This window comes from Haemaphysalis longicornis, unplaced genomic scaffold (genome assembly GCF_048455015.1).
Source record: "Haemaphysalis longicornis isolate Haplotype H1 unplaced genomic scaffold, Haemaphysalis longicornis Haplotype H1 scaffold_3, whole genome shotgun sequence".
NCBI classification, from domain to species: Eukaryota; Metazoa; Arthropoda; class Arachnida; order Ixodida; family Ixodidae; genus Haemaphysalis; species Haemaphysalis longicornis.
In genome coordinates this window covers 27,685,596-27,706,307 of record NW_027526335.1, presented here as the reverse complement: position 1 = coordinate 27,706,307, position 20,712 = coordinate 27,685,596, and the positions used below count along the sequence as shown (strand labels likewise).

Genomic DNA, 20,712 nt, shown 5'->3' with positions numbered 1-20,712 from the left:
TACGCTGGCAATTCACTGACGTCATGGTTAGTGGCGCTAGCGATGGGTCCCGATCTCCAGAAGAGCTTTTAGGCACTTTTTAGAAGCGAATTAAAATATATATTAAGCGCTTGCTGTACCAAGCACTTTGTGTTGATGGTCCTTGCATACAGAGGAAGCCTACAGAAGGCTTTTTACAGACTTAAAATTTGGTGGCACAACACCTTTAAGAGCAGTGCATAAGAATTTGAGAGTAACAATAGCGCTTGTTTGTGTCCTGCCCTTTCGTGTCTTCTCCCAGTTATTGCGCTGTTAGCCATCAGGGAACAGTACCAACTAGCCCAGCTTACAACACTCCAGCAGTTGATGGTGTCTCTGAAGGCCTTCGCAAGGTTGCAGGGATGCATTAGAATTAACAACACATTCAAAACATTACACAATATCAATCACCATGTGCATGGGAACCACGGTGAATAAGCCATGATATGTTGCCTCGGAATATACGTTCAAGCTTAACTTATTCCAAATGCAAAAGAAAATTGGGGGAAACGGGCAGTATATATTAGAGAGTTTTTGCAGTCCGTCTGTTCCGTCGTTTACGTAGTTACCGTGTTTACCGGGACCCGACATATTGCGCCTGCGTGCGCGGAAGGGCGAGGAGGAAGGGCGAGGGGGCGCACTCCTCCGAGACGAATGCACGGGCATGGCGAAAGCCGGCCCGCGGAACTAATCCCCCCTACCGCGACGAATTCCCAAGTGCTTAGACTAGACGGGTCTCTAAAACTCTCTAATAGAGAGTTTTAGCACTCCGTATGTTCCGTGTTGTACGTAGTTACCGTGTTGACCGGGACCCGTCTGGGCACTTGGGCATTCGTCGCGGTAGGGGGATTAGTTCCGTGGGCCGGCCCTCGCCATGCCCGTGCATTTGTCACGGTGAGGTGCGCCTCCTCGCCCTTCCTCCTTGCCCTTGCGCGCGCACAGGCGCAGTTGGGTTCCGGTTACCGTGTTTACCGTGTGACCGGGACCGTGGTTACCGTGTTGACCGGGACCCGTCTTGGCACTTGCGCATTCGTCGCGGTCGGGGGGATTAGTTCCGCGGGCCGGCCTTTGCCGTGCCCATGCATTCGTCACGGTGAGGTGCACCTACTCTCCCTTCCCGCGCGCGCAGGCGCAGTCAGGTTCCGGTCAACACGGTAACTACGTACACGATGGAACAGACGGACTGCTAAAACTCTCTACTATCTCTATAGTACGGACAACTTCACATTAAATTGAGGGCAATAATAGGAGGAAAAATTGATGGGTTCTGGGACTACAGACTATGCATAATATTTGGTGGCGCTGTCGGACGAGTGGTAAAAAAATTCCCCGCATTTCCCCGAGGGGAAGAATGTGAAAGTGCTAATGCGCGAGTAGAATTTGCGCAGTTCGGTAATGTTCGCGAAAGAGAGATCACACACACACACACAACTACAAAGAAAGAAAGATGCATTTATTCACAGACACCTATTTGTGTTGTCGTTGTACTTGATTGCTAGAGCGGATCTCAGCTTTGAAATTTCGTGTCAGTACTCCTTTAAGCAGGTGCATTAGCCCTTCTCACGCCCGATTCTTTGCCAATCCCCCACGTGGGTATGTGCCATGTCAGCGGCCAGGCAGCGCGCGCCCATCTCCCCCCGTTGCCAAGGAAGACGAGGAGATTCCTGGCCAATCCCCCACGTGGGTATGTGCCATGTCAGCGGCCAGGCTGCGCGCGCCCATCTCCACGTGCGCGGACATCGCCGGTGGACGTAGGTTCAGGGTCGCTTAAGAAGTGCATTGCACTTAAAATATTTTCATGCACGTCGTACAGCACTACAATCAAAAACTGGGTTTTTTCAGTTTTCAATCCCCGGAACCGGTTCGGAACGGTTCCTTGGATATGTTCCGGCTCGGGTTAAGTTCCAAAATGGCAGAAAATATACGGGTTTGGTTCGGTTCCGGTTCCGGGCAAAAATTCGGGTTTGGTTCCAGTTTCGGTTTAGTTCCGGTTCAGGTTCGGCAGTCAACCCATTTCAATCGAGTTTAGCTACGGATCCAATCCAATCCAGTCCAATTCAAGTTCTTCTCTTTTCTTTCTTTATTTTGTGTTTCGAAACTGTTTCGAACTGTTTCAAACCTGTTGCCACATTGCTTCCCGCATTTCGGTGATGGCATTGTTGTTGTGGGATTTTGACAGCTGAGCAGCCGATGCTGGTTCATTAGAGTTGGTGGTACGTGGACTGCTCAATTTAGTTTCAATTTTCAGCTGAAGCCGCGACGTTCGTAAGTGGAATCTGGCAAAGCATAGAGATAATATGCTGACTCCGGCAAAGTACATTTGTTGTTGTCGTCATGTCTGGGATATAATTAATATCATGCGAACTTCTGCGATGCTAAAAGTTGCTGATTTGACAACGCTCAGCCGCTTCACTTTAGAGACCCTTGAAAATCCGTAGTGGATGTTCTGCCGATGTTTAGCTTATCCCAGGTAAGACATTGCTTGTTTGGGTGCAATAGTAGCGTGCTTGATCTTTCAGGTGCTTTTCCTTGCGTTTAGTGTGAACTGAAGTTTGTCTTTTTAGACTGCTGGCAGTTCATCGCTGTAAGTTAACTGTAACTGGCGCGGAAAGCATATTGCAGGCTGTCAAGTTAAGAGTACATCAGAGAACACTAAAGAATGCATGCAGGATTAGGTCAAAATACACATCTATATGTCTTTTAACATTTGCTGCATCAGACAAGAAAGCAGATCAGCGTGGTGCAGACGCATTGATTTGTGCCTCGTTTGCGTAACCTTGACTCTAATGTGGCCCATAGATGTACAGAATCTAGAATATCAACCGAGACCACATAGGATCATATTGGGGACGTAAATCTAGCTGTACTGGAAGAACCTCTCACGTTTCAGCTGCTGTTTAGTCTCGAAAATCAAGAGAGCAATGCTGTCCACAATTAACGTGAAATTTTCACACACGAAGTTTTCACAAATGCGCCGATTCCATGTTCTCTTCTCTAGACGCAAGCTACCCGCAATCCTGGAACAATTATGTTGGCTGGAAATCAAAATCCGTTCTGTTTAGGGCACAGCCCAGCATTTCAAACACGTAAGTTTTGCTGCCTTTGTGATTTATTTGATGGTTGCATGCTTATTTGTGGAGGATTTACACTAGTATCAGTGGAATGATTGCACCTGCCTAGGATGATAACTCATTGCCTGCTTCTGGTGCAGCCACATCTGGGTTTCAACAACAGGTCTCTGGGCAACCTACACACATGTGTGCTTGGCCGTACACACATTCAGCACCTGTCCATACATACATTCATCACGTTGTCGGCCCGAGTACAGCAGGTGAGCAATGCAGGCCCAGCTTACCATTATTAATGGTAAGCTGGTATCTGGTACCAGCTGGTAAGCTGGTCATAACTAATCACAGCGCGAAAGATGGGACAAACGGGAGAATAACCACAGGACAGGCGCTGATTAGGCACTGATTAGTTGCTGTCCTGTGGTTATTCTTCTCTCTAGTTATTCTTCTGTCTGTCCCGTCTTTCGCACTGTGATTAGTTATGAACCCCTACCAACTCGCACAACTTGCAACTGGTAAGCTGGTAATGGTACCGGGCTTAGTGCAAGTAAGACGAGGACAGTTGCAAACAAGACAAGTGCTACTAACAATTGTTGTTAGTAGCACCTGTCTTGTCTGCCACTGTCCTTGTCTTACTTGCGCAGAACCTCCCATTAGCTGAACATGTTTTATTGAGTTACCATTACTAATCTACAAGGAGTCACAAACCTCGTTTACAACTCCTACATGCATATAGTCAGGACAAATGATTGCAATTTTACAGATACACCAATGTCAAAAAGAATGAAGTCTAGGGTTCGAAACATTAGGGTGGGATAGGCAGAAAAAAAGAGAAGAAAACAAAGCTAATCTTTGTTTCATGCGACACAGTACTATAACCTGCCTAACTGGAGATTGAATATGGTTCTTCTTTTCAGTCGGTGAGGGACCATGGTTGATCACATAATGTTAATGTAAACCTTTCTTATTAGGTCATTTCATCAGTAATTAACAAAATAATTTTTCTTGGAGAGAGCAGTTGCCTCTAATTGTGTTACTCTGTCACCCCTTCCTCACCTACAGGCAACTGCAGGTTTCCACAGCAAGCCCCCGTGTTGGGACAGCAGGTATTTCCGTTCCCATGCATGTGCATGGGACCTGCCTGCACATTTGTCCACCACATTACCAGCCCAACTGACGCTGGTGAGTGCTGTACTGGATCAAATTTATCAGCAATCACCATTAATGAATTGGAAATTTATTTTGTTGACCTAATGATGCCTAGTTGGGCAAATTAGTCAAAATGGTGTCGGTTCCAAAGTCATTGTTTCTGTCGCATTACTTATACTGGATCATAGTGTTAATGATGCTTTATTGAGGGGGAGTTGAACATGATCTAGAACCCATTAGACGTTTTGCTCAAGGTGCAAAATTGATCCATGCTGGGTTTGCCTTTTTTTTTTTCTTGCAAAAAATAATACCTGCCTTTTGATATTTTGATGCGCATTAAAGGGACACCGAAGTCAAAATACAAATTGCACTAGATCGATAGATTAGCCCACCGAGAACATGAATATACCACTCTTTTGCGTAGCTTTTGTAAAATAAAGTAGAAAATAACGGAAACGTGCAGACCAGTGTTGCCACCACTGGTGGTACCGTGTAACTTACACTGGAAGTGGTTGCAATTACATGACAAATATTTTCACAGTATGCCTTCACAAGTTTATAAAAACTTAACTGGAAGTTTTTCTAGTGTCATGTTTGAAGGTCAAAGAACAAAAAGAAAGCTAGAGGCGATACCATGGGAGCTCAGCCGATAGATCACGCGGTGACCCCAAACTCCAGCAAGTACATTTTGGTTTCGGTGCAATACCTGGTGCAATACTGTAGAGCACTGTGTGGCATAGCCAGTTTTGTTATGACCATCTGCAGGCTTTTTCTGTGCTAAAAAAAAAAAAAAAACAGGAACGCTTGTTTAGGCTAAGATCAATATTTTCTAGCGTACTTAATTAAAGGGGACTTGCCTGTTAACATTCCTATGGACTTACTAGTTCATGACCCACGGACTTAAAAATCATCACACACCAATACAAAAAAGCTTCGCAAATACGTATCGACATTCAAAACGGCCTAGTTTGCTTATTTTAGAGATGTGTCACTTCTGTAATGAAAAAATAAAATAAAACTCTTGCTTGTAGACAGCTAGCGCCATCTAGTAAAAACTGGATAAGCCAAAATGCATTTTCTGTTTATTTATTATTTTAGTAAAGAGGTGATGGCACTACTCGTCCACTCTTGGGGCGATACCGCCTTGCGGGGAGGTGTGCTGTGCAGGAGCGGTTGGTTCGGCACCGACATTCGTGGGGCCTAAGAAGGACAGTATGCTTTTCCGCAACGAAGAATCAATACTGATCATGGGTTGCATGAAGAAACATTTTGTTTAGTGGTCCGGAGCTGCAATGGACACGGGTGTTCAGGAAAGCATGACTGACTGACCCGCCGCGGTGGCTCAGTGGCTAAAGCGTTGCGCTGCTGAGCACGAGGTCGCGGGTTCGATTCCCGGCCGCGGCGGCCGCTTTTCTGATGGAGGCGAAAAGCAAAAACGCCCGTGTGTACGAGATTTCGGCGCACGATAAAGATCCCCAGGTGGTCAAAATTAATCCGGAGCCCTCCACTACGGCGCGCCTCATCGCCTGCGTTGCGTCGGCCCGTTAAGCCCCACAATCAATCAATCAGGAAAGCATGACTGATTTGACCGAAACTGATGAAACCGCTTGATACTTGGTAGCGTCTTATTGGGTTGCTTCTACACCACTACGCATAACCGTTGCCTCGCTTGCTTCTGGTTTGTCGTTGCAGCCACTGTTTGTGTCATGGAATCGCTGCGAGGGAAATGAGGAAGGGAAATGCGTTGTTTGATTAGTGATTTCTCAGCAGTTAAGGCGTCTTTCAGCACCGAATCAATGCTAAAATGGCTATGGGGAGGTCAGACTTTCATTCGAAACCAACTTGCTGGTTGCCTTGAGTGTCCATTTAGCAATTCTTAAATGGTCCAAGTTAATCCGTAGTCCTTCACTGTGCTGCCTCCTCCTAAACCAAGTGTAACTTGACTGCTTTATATTCGAACAATTTAAAAAGGGAGTTTTGCTGAACAGTGTCTGATTAATCTCTGCCAACTGCATGAGAAGGCATGCTCCAGCTTCTAGCGAATACCCATCTGGAGCATGCCTTCAATCTCAATCGCCACAATCACAGATGTGCGCGCATTTCAAACGGCCACCGAACGCTTCTTTCATTTCCAGTAAAGTTTTTTTTCCTTCTGGTTGTTGACACATGTGCATTGTATATTTATCGAACAGGTATTTCGGTCTTCCTATCTTTTGTGCTGATTTCGTTTTGGTAGGTGGGTTCCTTTTTCGTGTTCGTATGTTCGCTTTCCATTTCCTTTTGCTTGTATTTTTTTATTGTGTTTTCTTGTGGTCGTCTGCGCTGATTTTATTTAGTAAGTGGCTTTAATTACATCGCATTGCTTCGTATGCTCACTTTGTATTTACTTCTTTGTTTGAGCCTGTATATTGCCATTAGCACTGTATAATTTCTGGAAACCTTATTGTTTTCTATATCTAAACCGAATTTTTAGTGTAACTTGATTAATCTCCTTATGTACAATTGTTTTGTTTTGTATACTTGCAACATAACACTCTCTTCTGTAACGCCCTCGGGGTATTGAAGGTATTGAAATAAATAAATTAATATTAACGTTCATATTTTTCTGAACCAAAGCAATACCAAGGTGGTCGACTTAAATGGAATTTAATAAAAGTTTGAAAATAAATGGGCTAATAATTATAGCAGGAAAACAGGAGGGATATCTCAGAAATGAACTTGCGAAAAGAAGTGAGTCCTGCTGTGCATTCCCCTGCTTACCTCCCACACCCCTTCTAAATCCCAGTATAGTGAAAATTGGAAAGTATGCTAGTAGGTGAGTGAGGTTGATAGAGTTGCATCATGAAGCATACAGTGAAAAAAACAGTACAATGCACAGGAGATGACAGGATAAGCATTGTGGTGTCGTTTTTTGCGTGTCTTTTTTTTTTTCGCCCATTCTGTGTTACAATGAGCAAAAATTGGACATAACAACCCATCCTCTAATTCCCCATGCAGCTGTTAAAAACTGCCTGTCCTGTATTTCCTGTATTTTCGGAACAGGTCGACGTTGCGCAATGTGAGCATTTATTTAAGAAGCTCGAATGCATGAGTAGCGGGGCTGACAGTATTGGAACTGGTACGTCCAGCGCTGTCACTTGTAATAAACTGTAATATCCTGTGGCGCCCTCAAGGACTCTTTCATTTTGGTACATTTCAGCCTCCAGCACAAATAATGGTCCATTTGGAAACCTGAGGGCAGCTCTTAACCAGCCTTCCACGTCCACTGCACCTGCCTTTGGTAAGAGTAAGGGCTTCACTTTTTTCGGCCGAAGCCCCTTAGGGGCTTGGGCTGTCGGCGTCTCATGTTGATGTCGTAAGCATCGTCTCATGTAGTCACAGTACTAAAATACCGGGACACTTATTTATGCTTCACGCTAGAACGTAACGCTTACTAAAAAAACACTGGGACACTCGTTTACGCCTCGTGCTGGAATGCTTCGTGATGCGTACTAAAAAAAACACCGAGACACTCGTTTACGCCTCATGCAAGGAAGCTTCATGCTTCAAAGACAAGAGACTTTTACAGAAAAGCTGTATACCTCTACACCCCCCCCCCCCCCCCAAACGGTTTAATCTGTTGGCAAGAACGCCAACGCGCCAAAAATACACTTATACACTGCATGCTTTGCCCCTTCCCAGGCTTCACGTTAGTGGAGATGGCCCGGGATTTTTTCAAGGGGCCTTTGGCATACTCACAGGTCTTCTTTCAAAACACCTTCGATCGTGTTAAGTAAAGCTATGCACTTGCGAGTTGTGTGAAACTTTAACTGTTAAAAAAAGAAAAGGAGGCAATACTGAACTTGAAATGCAATTACTAATGCTTTCTTTTAAAAATAGGTTCACCAGTTTTTAAGTATCCCCTTTGTTCCCCTTTTAAGTGTCCCCTTTGGGGAGCACCCGACAAGCACTCCCAAATAATGAAAAGTAAGCTACCTCTGTCACTCGAAAGAAAAGCTACAACTAGTGCATACTGCCGGTTATGATACATGAAGCTGAAACTTGACGTCTTGCTAGACAACTAGAAAGCAAACTTAGGTTGGCTCAATGGGCCATGGAACGAATAATGTTAGGAAGAACACTCAGGGACAAGAAACGAGCTACCTGGATCAGAGAACAGACTGGAGTAGAACATATCATAGTTCAAATCAAGAAAAAGAAATGGATCTGGGCTGGCCATGTAGTGAGGTGAATTGACAACTGGTGGACAATTAGGGTAAGAGTGGATAAAAGAGATGGGTCTAGAAGAAGGGGAACGCCAGCAACACAATAGAGGGATGAAATACGGAACTTCGGGGGCAAATTATGGATTCGAGCAGCGCAGGACAGGAGCTGTTTGAGGTCAATGGGAGAGGCATTCTACCTGCAGTGGACCTGAGTGGGCTGACGATGACAACTATGACGATGACGATGGTGATGATGATTGTGCACAAGTTTGCCTCACAATAAGTCGCATAAGCTCAAGGGCAGCTGTCACAAGTCCGTGCTAAATATAATGTAGCAGTGTGGCAGGATCACCTTCATGTAACGCTTACCATGAATGTGGCAAAGCAACCTGATCCGGTTGTGCTTTGAGCAAGACAGAGAGCAATGATGCTGTAACTGATATTCTGAACCTGAAATTCGGTCTCTGAGCCTAAAGTTGTCGGAGCATGTTTTGTGGGACGCTTGAACTCACAAACTACCAGAACATAGTGCTGGAAGCACGGCATGAAACCCGTTGCTCATTCACAGTAAGATTGCGGATTGGTTAAAATATAATACAGAAACCTTGCGAGTCCATCACCAGCCAAGCCACTAGCAAGATTTAGAAGTAGTAGTTTGAAACCTCATGCAAATGCACCTGGCCTCATCATTATCTGTCGTGATTTCAGGCATAGCGTTATTGATTTTCACCGAGTGTGGTTTGGCAGAAGGGTACTTTGCCGTCTTCGCTGGAACCTGTTCTTAGCACTTGCAGCCAATACTGCCTTCGGGTTAACCACTTCAGCCCCCAGCATGATGAATGGCCTCTATTGGAGCAACACCAGGCATCCCTGGAGCAGCAACAGCACCATGCCTGCCCAACCTTCCACGCACACGGCACCCGCATTCGGCGTGAAATGTGAGCCTTTTCTGTTTCTTGGTTAAAGCAAGGAAACCTTGGTGGAGCTTTCTTGTTGTCAGGTTTAAGGGGTGGGGAAGAAGAATTGTTGATGATGCTTTTCCAAAACATTAGTGCTTTTCACGGTTGCAAGTGACAGCCAAATCGGCTCAGTTACTGCATTTTGTTCCCTTGTTAAGGGTGGAAATAGTTTTGTGTTGTAATGTGCTATCGTAATGCACGATCAACAACCCAAGGAACCGGTTAGGTTTAGAAAAGGATACTCTACAGTGGATCACATCCATGTCACCCTATCAAGTAATAGAAAAATCTGCCGACTATAATACACCTCCTTACATGACGTTTATAGACTATGAAAAAGCATTTGAGTCAGTAGACACCGGAGCAGTGTTGGCAGTGTTAAAAAACGAATGATTCGAAGAGACCTGTATAAAACTCCTAGACGACATATATGAGGAATGTACGGGCACGATAATCCTTCACGAGCAAAGTGAAAAGTTTGCGATCCAAAAGGGAATGCAATAGGGAGATACCAACTCACTGAAATTGTTCACAGCGAGTCTGGAGGGGGTGTTCAGGAAATTTTGACGGGGAAAATGCAGGTTTACAGATAGACGGGGAATACTTAAGGGGGCAGACTGGTCTTAGAGCTATTTTTTTTATTTACCATCCAATTTTAATGAAACTGCACTGCGTTATAGAGTTTTTTGTGCTGATTTCAAATCTGCCATTAAATCTTTTGTAAGTTGATTATATTTTGAGTTAATTAATGATTAATTGCCATTATTTTGGGTCACAGTTACAAAATAACCACTCCATACAGAATGGCAATTACCGCATGGCTAGGCAGACTAATGACTAAAGAATACAACATAGGAAGTACTTTTTTGATTCAGCTATTTTTGGTCGTTTTACAACACAGGGAACTTCACTTCTCCCGTGCTCTGCCAGAAATCGCTCGCAGGTGGTTCCAATTGAACACAATAATAATTTTCCAAATCCTCCATTTGAAAAATTTGTTTGTAACATTGTATTCTCCACACATTTCGGTATCAGAAGCAAAAGGAATTAAAGTTGTACCTGCTCTGGGTGCCAAGATATCTGAGGATGAAATGCTAGCTTTGCATTCCAAGAAAAGTACCGTTTCACAATCGAATTCTGCGCTTACTGAGCTGTAGAGTGCACTTTAATATGCTATTATAATATAATAACAACAAAATATGGTGCCTTTTGATGAGGAAATTTACAGTCTGATAGAAAAGTGGCCGTGAAGGCCAAAAATGATATTTTTGAGAAAACGCTTTTTTTGACCGTTTTTCGGCCCCGAAGACCCAACTGCCCCCTTAAGAGTCATCTGAGGTTTGCAGATGACGTAGTCTTACTGAATCGGCAGAACAACTGCAAGAAGTGATGGCACATCTACAATCAGAAAGCTTCACACTGTGGTTAAAAATAAACATGAGTAAATTTAAAGTAATGGTAAACAAGCATGCTGAAAGTGCTTTCTTCAGCATAGCTAGCAAAATACTGTAACAAGTAGAAGAATATAACTACACTGGACAGGTAGTCACTGCTGATCCCATCCAAGAGAAAGAAATCCGACTCAGAATAGGGATGGGTTGGGGCACACTTGGCAAGCACTCACAAGTAATGAAAAGTAATCTGCCTGTGTCCCTAAGAAAAAAAGTATTTAACCTATGTGTTCTACCGTCATGACATACTGCTCGAGCTTCGCGATCGCTGCGATGCCTGCCGCCGCTGCTCCGCGACACTTATGGGAGAGGTGCTGCATGGCATTTAGGGGCTCATGCACTGTTTTTGTTCTCTTTCGCTTCTTTTTGCCTCTCCGCGCTCTGAACAACTTTTTCTGGTGATGGCTGTAAGCAAAAAGTGCGTTTAGGGCACTTCAAAAAACAGCTGCGTCTTGGTAGAGTGCTCGAAGTCCAACAAGAGCTATCCGGGGGTGCGGTTCTGTGTGCTTCTAGGCCACTCTCATGGGCGTCGGCAACTAGCATATCACCACTGCCACCTCCAAATATGTCAGGCACAAGTAAATTCTATTGTCACCTCGTTTAGACCTGATACTGGCACAGTGACCGGTTGGTTTCGTTTTGCAGCGCCGACAATGACTGTGGCTTTGTTTTGAATATGTACGTCGTAGAAAAATATGTTTCAGGGATGTGATTACCCAATACCTGACAATAACTTGTGCCTGTTATGAGAATATGAGCCACGTGAAAATGTTCAGTATATTCCAAGGCTGTGTTTCGTTAAATATGTGCCCGTGTACTCGCGCCTTATATCAAGGACCAGGGAAAGTTAATGAAACCACGGAAAAATAAATGGTCTGCCAAGTCCGGAAGGTATGTGAATGAAAAAACCCAGTGCAGCTTCGGAAATGCTGAAGATTCTTGTCGCAACTTAAGCAAGGTAGTACTCACCAGAGGAACAAGATGGGATAATGCACTGATATTTCAAAAGACACCCCGGGGGGGGGGGGGACACTTAACTATCGTTCTGTAAGAATGCAGAACGATATCAGGGAATGAAGGTTTTGGTAATCACACACACACAAGCTGCATGTTCAATTAGGGTGCTATGTCGCGAGGTCAGCGTCAGCACCTGAGAGAGTGCCTTAAAGACCCGACCTCCGACCTCGGTCTTCCAAGATAATCCTCTTAGTGACCTCCCTTCCTAAAGTTTGAGGGGAGGCGTGTTCTGGAAAGCTGAAGGGTGAGGAGGGTGTGGCTACGAAGAAAGCTTTAAAAAGTGTAAAGCGCAATCTGTACAGCATCCTTTCACTAGTTTTATAAAAAAGAAAGTAACTGCAATGGTATTTCTTGTTATTTGTTAGTACTGTGTAAAAAAGATGCAGTGTAACAGTTACAGGTTCCTGTAACCTAAAAGTAACTAGTTGCATTACAAGTTACTGAAAAAAAGAAATTAGTCTGCGGTTATGTGTTACTGGTAACTAGTTGCTGCCCAAGACTGACACACATAAAGAAATCTATTTCACTACATATTTACCTCAGCATGATCCTTCTTACGTAAGTGGGTATTAAGATGCATGATCAGCACGTCCTCTTGTTGAGTGAAGATTAAAGTGTAAGACCCATTGCTTCAGTGCATTCAGGTCATAATTTTCAGCACCTCTGCTTCAGTGTAACGGGGTTATTATTGGTCCATGCAGCCAGCGGTCCCTTTGGGGCTCCTTTTGGGAACACCTCAGCCCCAAGTGCAAGTGGTGGTATGTTTGGAAACTCTGACATGAATGTCGACCAGCCTTCTGTGTTCAGTGCACCTGCCTTTGGTGAGAAGTGCTCATCCTTCTCTTGGACAAAAGTAGTCAAGTCCCAGCTGCATAAGCGTGCCTTCCTCCGTGTTTGAGTTTACCCACGCACTTCGTCATAAGAATAAACTTAGCAAGGGTTCAACCGAAGAAACTGAGCAAAGCTGAGACAGTATGAGACTGAATGTAAACGCACCTGCCAATCTTGTTTTTTAATATGAGGTAATGTATAGTGCTGTAAAGGTAAAGGGTATGCATACGAAAACCTGTGTCTTTCAATTTTAAAGGTGTCCTGAAGCACATTTTTTAACATAAGCCAACTCTCGCAGTCGTAAGGTTTCAAGCTGAGACATCGGAACTGCATATCACTTCTTTGCAAACAGCAGAAAGCTCATGAATACTCTGCAAAGTTTTCATCTTTCCTGCATCTACTTCAAGTCCCTGCCATCTCTTACCACAATCATCTGCATCGCTGTGCTTATGCATCACAATGCGGAGGTGCATGCTATAGGTCTTCTTTTTTTCATTACTTTGAGTCGCACACAAGCATCGTCAGCTTTCCATCAGTGCTGACACTTTCTATTTATACTTGGAGCTTGCTTACGCTGTTATGTCATTTTGATTGATGTTTTTCTATTTTTTGTGTGGTATTTTATCATGTTGCAATACTATCCATGTGCCTCGTGGAAAGGAATTTTGTAGGCTGATAGGGTCCCTACATCCTTGGCACATCGCAGGGGCAAATGTGTAGCCATTTAATCTAACAGTGAGACTACTGAAGGTGTGTGGTGAACACGACTTTTTACTACTTTTGACGCACAAGTATTCTTTACTGAGTATACCAACGCAAATAGCCTTGTATTTGCACAAAATATGCATAGTTGGCAAAGTGCAGGACCACCAAAATTCAGCCCACGTGTTCAGCATAGCATACATTTTGTTTTGTTTATGTTAAAAATTTCTGTTGAAGTATCGTGAAATACTGGTTGTATGCAAGGTTGCGACAACGTTGTCACGTTAACTCTGGCCCCAGTAATTCTAATTTTAAAACGTTAATGCACTCAAAAGATGGCTTTGCCATTCTGGGGAGGTTCAGGGAAACGTGTGCGATACAAGCACATACTGGAAGTTGTACGAATATATGTGCAAGATCAGTCTTCTCCTGCCCAACCCGGCGAAACTTCCATGGCGTTACAATTGATGGCGGACAGAGGAGAAAAAAAAAAACTTTTTTGTATGTGTGATCACTCCATTAACACTATCACAGTGTGAAAATTCCTATGCGAGGAGATTACTTGAATGGTTCCATTGTGCAGAAAGTCCCTCAGCTGACATGGTCTTGCATGTCTTCGTTTTGCTTTATTGTTCTTAGCGCTTATTTTTAAACACTTGCTTCCCTAAAGCTTGCCCTTAGTGATTTACAGTGGATGATGCCTTCTGATGCAACCTCGTCCCACATCATAGGTGGCAGCTTTGCCGAAAGCAATGCTGGGCAGCCGGGGGACTTGTTCAACGCCAGTGGAACAATGTTTGGCCGGTCATCTGCACCCAGTGGACGGGCATTCGGTGAGAAGTCTTGTTATTCTTTTCCTCATCATCATCATCTCCTCTCCATTATTTTCTGTGTCCTTCATGGCCAAATGTTCTTAAAATATAGTCATGCAAGGTGTCTTCAAGTTGCTGTACGACAACCTTGCTTGTTCTTCAGCAGACATTCATGCATTTGAGTTGAGAGAACTCATTAAAACATCTGATTATTTACTTCTTGAAACATAATATCTCATTTGGGTCAATGCATACATTGTTAAACGCGCCGCAATCTTAGAAAACATGCAGGGGTAAGCAAGTTGCCACTGCTAGATCGTCTTTGCCTGTGCCCCCATTGGAGCTGCTGGCTGTGCCACCTTTGTGTAAAGATGCAGCACTTGTCTGTCGTCCGACCAGCTTGTTGAATTGATTTTCAACTGAAGCAATTTGTCGCACACCTTTATAGACTAGTGATTCGTGACCTCCTCTGCTTTTGTCTGTTGGGCCAACAAATTACCTAGGGCAAGCTGCTACATTTCACAGTTCTTGTGTTTGCTTTGCGTGTGGGAGAATTAGCAGCATCATGCTTTGAATTCTTAGCATGGCTATTTGCACTGCCGGTGTTATAGCAGGTTACGTCCCGCACGTGACCTTACCCTGTGCCACCAGCGGGCTCAGTCACAACTCTTGTGCAGGGTTTGGGGAACCAAACAACGCACTCGTGTTTCGAGCCGTGAACCAGCAGCCTGCGTCTCGTGGGAACCCGTTTGGAACTCCGCTGACCTCGCAGAACCAACCATGGCCGCAGCCAGGGTTCCCCGTGCCTACCACCCACATCGCTTGCCCAGGTCTGGTGGATGGGGAACACATTTGTTGGGTTTGTTCGCAACTACTTCGAGAAAAATACAAGTAACAAATTTATGTATACTGGCATACCTTATTTGGTTCCACGTGTGTGTGCGTGTACGTGTGCGTGCGCTCGTGCGCATGTGTGTGTGTTTTGTGAGGTTGTGTAGTTGGTTTAGTTCAGCATTGATTGAGCTCACTTGGCTGAATCTTGGTACTTACACCTTATTCCTTGCCTCATCACTTTGCCCATCTATCCAGCCACATGAGCTGGGGTTCAGCATGCCATGCTAGCCTATGTTAGTGTTGGTTGCATCTTAATTGCCATAGGGCATACTTCTTCTCTACTCTCACTTTCTGTTGTGCTGCCAGTGCCTGGCAAAAGGCTTACTGTGAAATTTCGGTGTGTCGCAGTGCGCTTGTCTCTCCGAATTCAGAAAACTGGAAGTGAAAGAGCTTAGTCTGTGCTGATACGTACAGTGTTCTCTCACAGTGTGTGCTGTTCATTTAGTGCAAATGGCTGCCGTTCTTTCTTCATTAAAGTATGCAAATGCAGCTCAGTCTTGTTCATTTTTTTCTCCGAGCTTCGTCGGAACGAGTAAAATCTGCGCGGCTGTGGCAAGGGCCGGAAATAATAGAAGTCACATAGTAATAATCATTCATACATGAACATCTGACTGAAATGATTAATGTGAATGACTTCCAATTGTCTTCTTGTCATGTGTAATTTTGTCTGTGACTGATATCTCTAGTTTATAGTGTAATGATTTGTGTTTTGCTCGCAGCATGTGGAGCCTTCGTAGGAACCACCGTCAAGTACCAGCCATCGTTTTGGATTGACTCCACGGCGATGAATGGGGTTCTGAGCTTGGTCTACGTGGCCCACCAGTGCATCACCTGCATGAAGGAGTACGAGCACAAAAGCCTGGAGGTGATGCCGACCTGCAATGCCTGTCCTGCTGCTTGCGTAACAAGAATTTAGCTGCGTGCATAGTTGAGCTCTTGCAACAGAGCCGACTAGTTATAGAAAACTTTGTTACCACCGCCAGTTCTGCATGGTTGAATCTGTGCATGACACATCTTTTATGATCTCCCCGCCGGCTGTTTTCTCAGCTCCTGCAATGTGTGAAGACCCTTTTCTATTGGGCTGTTTGTCCAGATAGCCTGCCGAGTAGACTAGTTGTAAAAAATGTCGTGGGAGGTTGCAGCCATCCAACTAGTGTGCCGCTTGCTAGTGACTGATAGCCCTCGTCTCTGACCGTTGTAGGAGCTTCGACTGGAGGACTATTCGGCCAACCGGAAGTATGGCAGCAAAATGGCGGCGGGAGTGTTCAATACAGCCAGCCAGTCAGCCTCCTCCGTCTTCAGCCCATTTGCACCCACGCTTCGGCCGTCCCTCCTTTTTGGGGCCACCGAGAACGGCGTCACAGCGTCCCCCTTTGGCACGTCAGCCACACCAGGTGGGATTGGCGGAATACCGCCGTAACCACTGGAAGGTTCCCACATGGGAGGAGGGGTTCAGTCGACGATGTCAGTTTAGTCAGTTTAGTTTATGCTTCGTGTGTAGTCAAAGGATTGCCGAGAAGTAACAACTGAGGCATGTAATAACTGTCACATGCAGATGAACACCGACCATTCTTTCACAAGCACTAAATCTCTTCTGGCTCTAAAACAATCCACATTTATGTTCGGTGATTTACCCCATTCTGCACAAGGGAAACGACCCACAACTTCATATTAGTTCAACGAGCCGCTTGCTGACTGATAAGGGCTCGTTTGCTGCTAGGTGACTGGATGCGCTTCTTTTTCTTTTTATGATATCAGTCTGCTGGGTATTCATGGGTTTTTGGGCGAAGATAAGATATGTCGCTGCTCTATGCCCTGACAAAGACGTTATGGTTAGCATGCAGCGTCTCCCTGAATTGAATAGCCTTTTCCCTGAACCTCTTCGGCTCGGACAATTTGTTACTGTATTTAGAGCACCTGACATCATTTTACTAGCACCAGACTTTTGTGTTTTGGTTTTCATGCTGCAAAACCTTTTCTCCGACTAGTTATGAAATTTGGGCAAAAAGCGTTCAGCAGTTAGCATATAAATAATTACAATGCATATCTTTTAGCCAGTTTTAGTTTCGGTTTCCGGCAACATACTAGATGGACGTTTTGAGCCATAATGGAAGATATTACCTGACACTCTTATGTTCTAAACGTGCAGGTTGTGAAGTCAATCAGAAACCCATGACATCACATGCATTTTTCTTATTTTCTACTGTGGTCCCGCGCAGTCTGCATTGGCTTGCCCAGGCTTCCGGCTGAGACCGGGCCATGGGAAATATGAAAAGTAATTTGCAAATTTGTGTATTTAGACGTTGTTTACTGCGTATAATTTTTGATTCGGATAGAATTGGGATAGAAAGCGCTGCGTGTCTAATCTTCCCTTTGTCCTGGCTTTAGCGCTGTTTTTCTCTTTCAGCATTAGGGTCCAACTGGCCTGCGTTACTCCCCCCTTTTACAATACATTTCAGTTTGTTTATGTTTATGGAGTTGGCCATCCATTGGTTTTTGAAAACCTAGGGTTTTAATTTTTGGCCATTTTGACAAACCTTGATGACGTTGACAGACCCCACCTGGTGAAACAAGGCCACCAACAACAGCAGTGTAGGCGAGCATTTTCAGTTCCCGCAAGGACTACACAATGTCACCCAGAACCAGCCGGTTTCCAAAGCATGGAACGTCTTTCATCACACTGCTGGCGATTTCACTAGTGCTGGCAATCTGAGGTAGCTTGTGGCCGGGCCAATTTAATTAAATTAATCTCTGACATGTTCTGGCTGCGACTAGCTGCAGCAATTGTTTGAAGGCATCTCACAAACTACTGGAACCAATTATATCATTTTTTAGTATTCTGAATTTGTTGTCAGTGCTCTATTATGTTACCCCTGAAGGTCGCTTACTGTTGCTAGTGCTTCTCCCTAGTGAGTGCTGCCAGTCTCCTGTAGTTTCTACTCGGACAGTTCGCTTTACTGTATTTTCCGGTGTATAAGTCGCGGTTTTTTTCTGAAATTTTCGTTGGTGCATCTTATCCACCGGTGCGACTTATGTATGGAATAAATCTGATTCCCGGCGGCCGCGCGTGGCCAGCGCACGTTGAGACACAGCTCTACGATGTAAATCAATCCCAAGTCCACCGGTACGGCATTTCTCATAGCCCCTATGTCGCTTCGGGACATTGCACCAAAGAATTTTCAGTTTTTTCTAGTCAAAACGAATGATAATGGCCTGCGACAACCACGCGCCACTTTAGGCCATGCGCAGTAACTACAGTTCAGAATAAATTCGAAGTAACATCAAACTGGGTTGCAAAAACAAAATGCAGCTCATGAATTATTACAGAGAGTTACTCTGAAGGAGGTAAACGTGCTGCTAATTTTTAAAATGACAGCTTGGAGATAAGTTTTGATTTTCGTGCCGCTTCCCGTCGCGTCACTTCCGTCCGCCATGACACCTTTATTGCGCTGATTTACGACAGCACACGAGGCGCGCGACGTTTGGAGAGGTGGCCAAATGGGTCTCTTGGGATTCCATTTCTACAAAAACAGTTGTACCCGGGTTGATAAAGGCCGGAGTAATCCGGTCCGCGAGTGGTAACGATGTTGGCGAAGAAGACATCAGAGAGTCGAAGGACGAGAGTGATGCACCGGTGGAACTCCGACTGAAGATACTGAATTATTTGTTAGCGAGTCTGAGGAAAAAGATTTCGATGGTTTTGCCTAAATGCCGTCCGTAAGTACATGTCATCTGTGTGTATCCATAAACCACTTTTGAGAAGTAGTTATGTCCAGACTTTGGATGTTATATGCCCGTGTCTAGCCCTGCTTACAGGGGGATGCATTACTAGGCGGCGGCTGCCACAACCATGTACTTTCACCGCACTTTCTAACGATCTGATTCACTATGAGTTTACCTAATTAACAAGTGCGTCTTATATACCGGTGTGTCTTATGCAACGGTGCGACGTATATACGTTTTTTTTTTTTTTTAATGGAAAAACTGTCATTTTGAGGGGGGTGCGACTTATACAAAGGTGCGACTTATAGACCGGAAAATACGGTAATCTTGAAGGGAGACATTACACCAAGGTGATCAGATTGCACTATTAGTGGAGGGAGCATGCCAAACCTAGCTTCACTGCTGGTTCTTCAATACTCAAAAATTTTGTCTCGTGATCGTTGAAGAGGGGGGAGGGGGTGAAACCCGGAGGGGGGAGGCAGTCAAAATTCACGAATGAAGTTCAGGAACACTGCTTGTGGCTTGCGCAGGTGCAATAGAAACATCTGCAAAGCCTTCAAGTTTATTCTGTTTAGCTGCGTTGCAAGAATTATAGTCTTCATGGACTATGATTGCACTGTTGAAGCACTCTGTCATTTGCTTCAACGGCGCAAGACCAGATTGATCCTGTCAATCTGCCAATCTGGTGTGCAGACAACTGCAGAACCAGATCACTGCTTTCACTACATGAGCACGCAAGCGAGAGAGAAGATGCCGATTACAGGCAAATTGCGCACCAGTGTTGAACTGCTTAAAAGGATTAATTTTCTTTTTTTTTTTTTAAGGAACGCATTAGTATTCTTTTCATTTCAGGTCCACCTTTCGGCTCCAGGGCTCCTCCAGTTAGCTTTTCTGGCACCTCCGTAATGACTTCATCGGGCAGTTCTGCGGCAAGTGCAGGTATGGCTTGCTTGTAGTTTCAGATGCCTATTCATTGAATATGGCACACATGTGCATTGCCCTACAATTCCAGCCACCGTTTTTGGTGCCCCCACCACAACATCACCAGGCGGTCCCGTGACAACAAGACCAGGTATTTTCCATGCTTGTAGCTTAAAATGCTTGTTTATGAAACCTGGTGCATATTTGCATTGCCCAACAGTTGTAGCCAGCATTTTTGGCTCCCCTGTTACGACTTCATCACATGGTCCCGTGACTGCAAGTCCAGGTAAGGGGCTTGCTTTGGGGTTTCAGATGCTAATTGTAGAAATCTGGTGCACATGTGTGTTCCTCTACAGTTACAGGCAATGTTTCTGGCACCCCTGAAACATCATCATACACTTCCATGGCAACAAGTGCAGGGGCAGTATTTTCGTGTTTTGTCCATTTTGTGTCCGTTTCAACAGTGTCCGTTTTGAGCAAGCCCTCATTGGCTAAGAGCGAACACCCGAATGTGATGCCATGCAAGTACGGCGGAGCCGTGAGCCGCGGCGTTTAGGAGCAGACGATTTTTCGACGCCTTGTTGTTGGTTCGCTGGTAGAAAAATAAATGCATAAAAGATAGTTTAAAATAGGTTTTGTTGTTTAAAATTTGTTTTACAAGAACAGTTGCGCAAAAGTCAACCCACAGCCTGGCTACAACTGGAAGAACGTCACAATAAAACGGACGCAAAACGGACATTTTCAAAATGGACAAACACGAGAATACCGCCCCTAGTATGCGACTTTTTTGTCATTTCAAATGCTTATTGCTTAAATCTGGGGAAACTGTACACTGCCCAACAGTTGGATCTGGTTCAGCTTTTGGGACCCCAGCAATGCCATCACTTCAAGGCTCCACAGCAGGTATGAGATCTGCTTGCCATTTGATATGCTTAATTTTAAAACCTGGTGCATTTATTTTC

At 44.7% G+C, this 20,712-nt stretch overlaps 1 protein-coding gene across 19 annotated transcripts in view; it reads left to right on the top strand.

The window, feature by feature from the left end:
* Positions 1 to 2,070: 2,070 nt before the first annotated feature.
* Positions 2,071 to 20,712, top strand: part of LOC144174188 (uncharacterized) — a 36,049-nt gene continuing 17,407 nt past the window's right edge. For 18 of the 19 annotated variants that reach the window (XR_013323442.1, XM_077702718.1, XM_077702717.1 and 15 more), the window contains exons 1-15: positions 2,292 to 2,488; positions 3,017 to 3,104; positions 3,230 to 3,349; positions 4,149 to 4,268; positions 7,435 to 7,515; positions 9,235 to 9,378; positions 12,569 to 12,688; positions 14,132 to 14,233; positions 14,890 to 15,042; positions 15,826 to 15,971; positions 16,308 to 16,500; positions 19,682 to 19,768; positions 19,842 to 19,901; positions 19,971 to 20,036; positions 20,594 to 20,653. Coding sequence is in view for 18 of the 19 variants with exons in the window: in XM_077702718.1 (XP_077558844.1) it covers positions 2,471 to 2,488; positions 3,017 to 3,104; positions 3,230 to 3,349; positions 4,149 to 4,268; positions 7,435 to 7,515; positions 9,235 to 9,378; positions 12,569 to 12,688; positions 14,132 to 14,233; positions 14,890 to 15,042; positions 15,826 to 15,971; positions 16,308 to 16,500; positions 19,682 to 19,768; positions 19,842 to 19,901; positions 19,971 to 20,036; positions 20,594 to 20,653 (1,558 nt within the window). In the remaining variant the exon portion in view is untranslated. Of the gene's footprint in view, positions 2,232 to 2,291; positions 2,489 to 3,016; positions 3,105 to 3,229; positions 3,350 to 4,148; positions 4,269 to 7,434; positions 7,516 to 9,234; positions 9,379 to 12,568; positions 12,689 to 14,131; positions 14,234 to 14,889; positions 15,043 to 15,825; positions 15,972 to 16,307; positions 16,501 to 19,681; positions 19,769 to 19,841; positions 19,902 to 19,970; positions 20,037 to 20,593; positions 20,654 to 20,712 lie in introns of those variants that run through there. The other variant, XM_077702710.1, reaches the window with a different exon arrangement.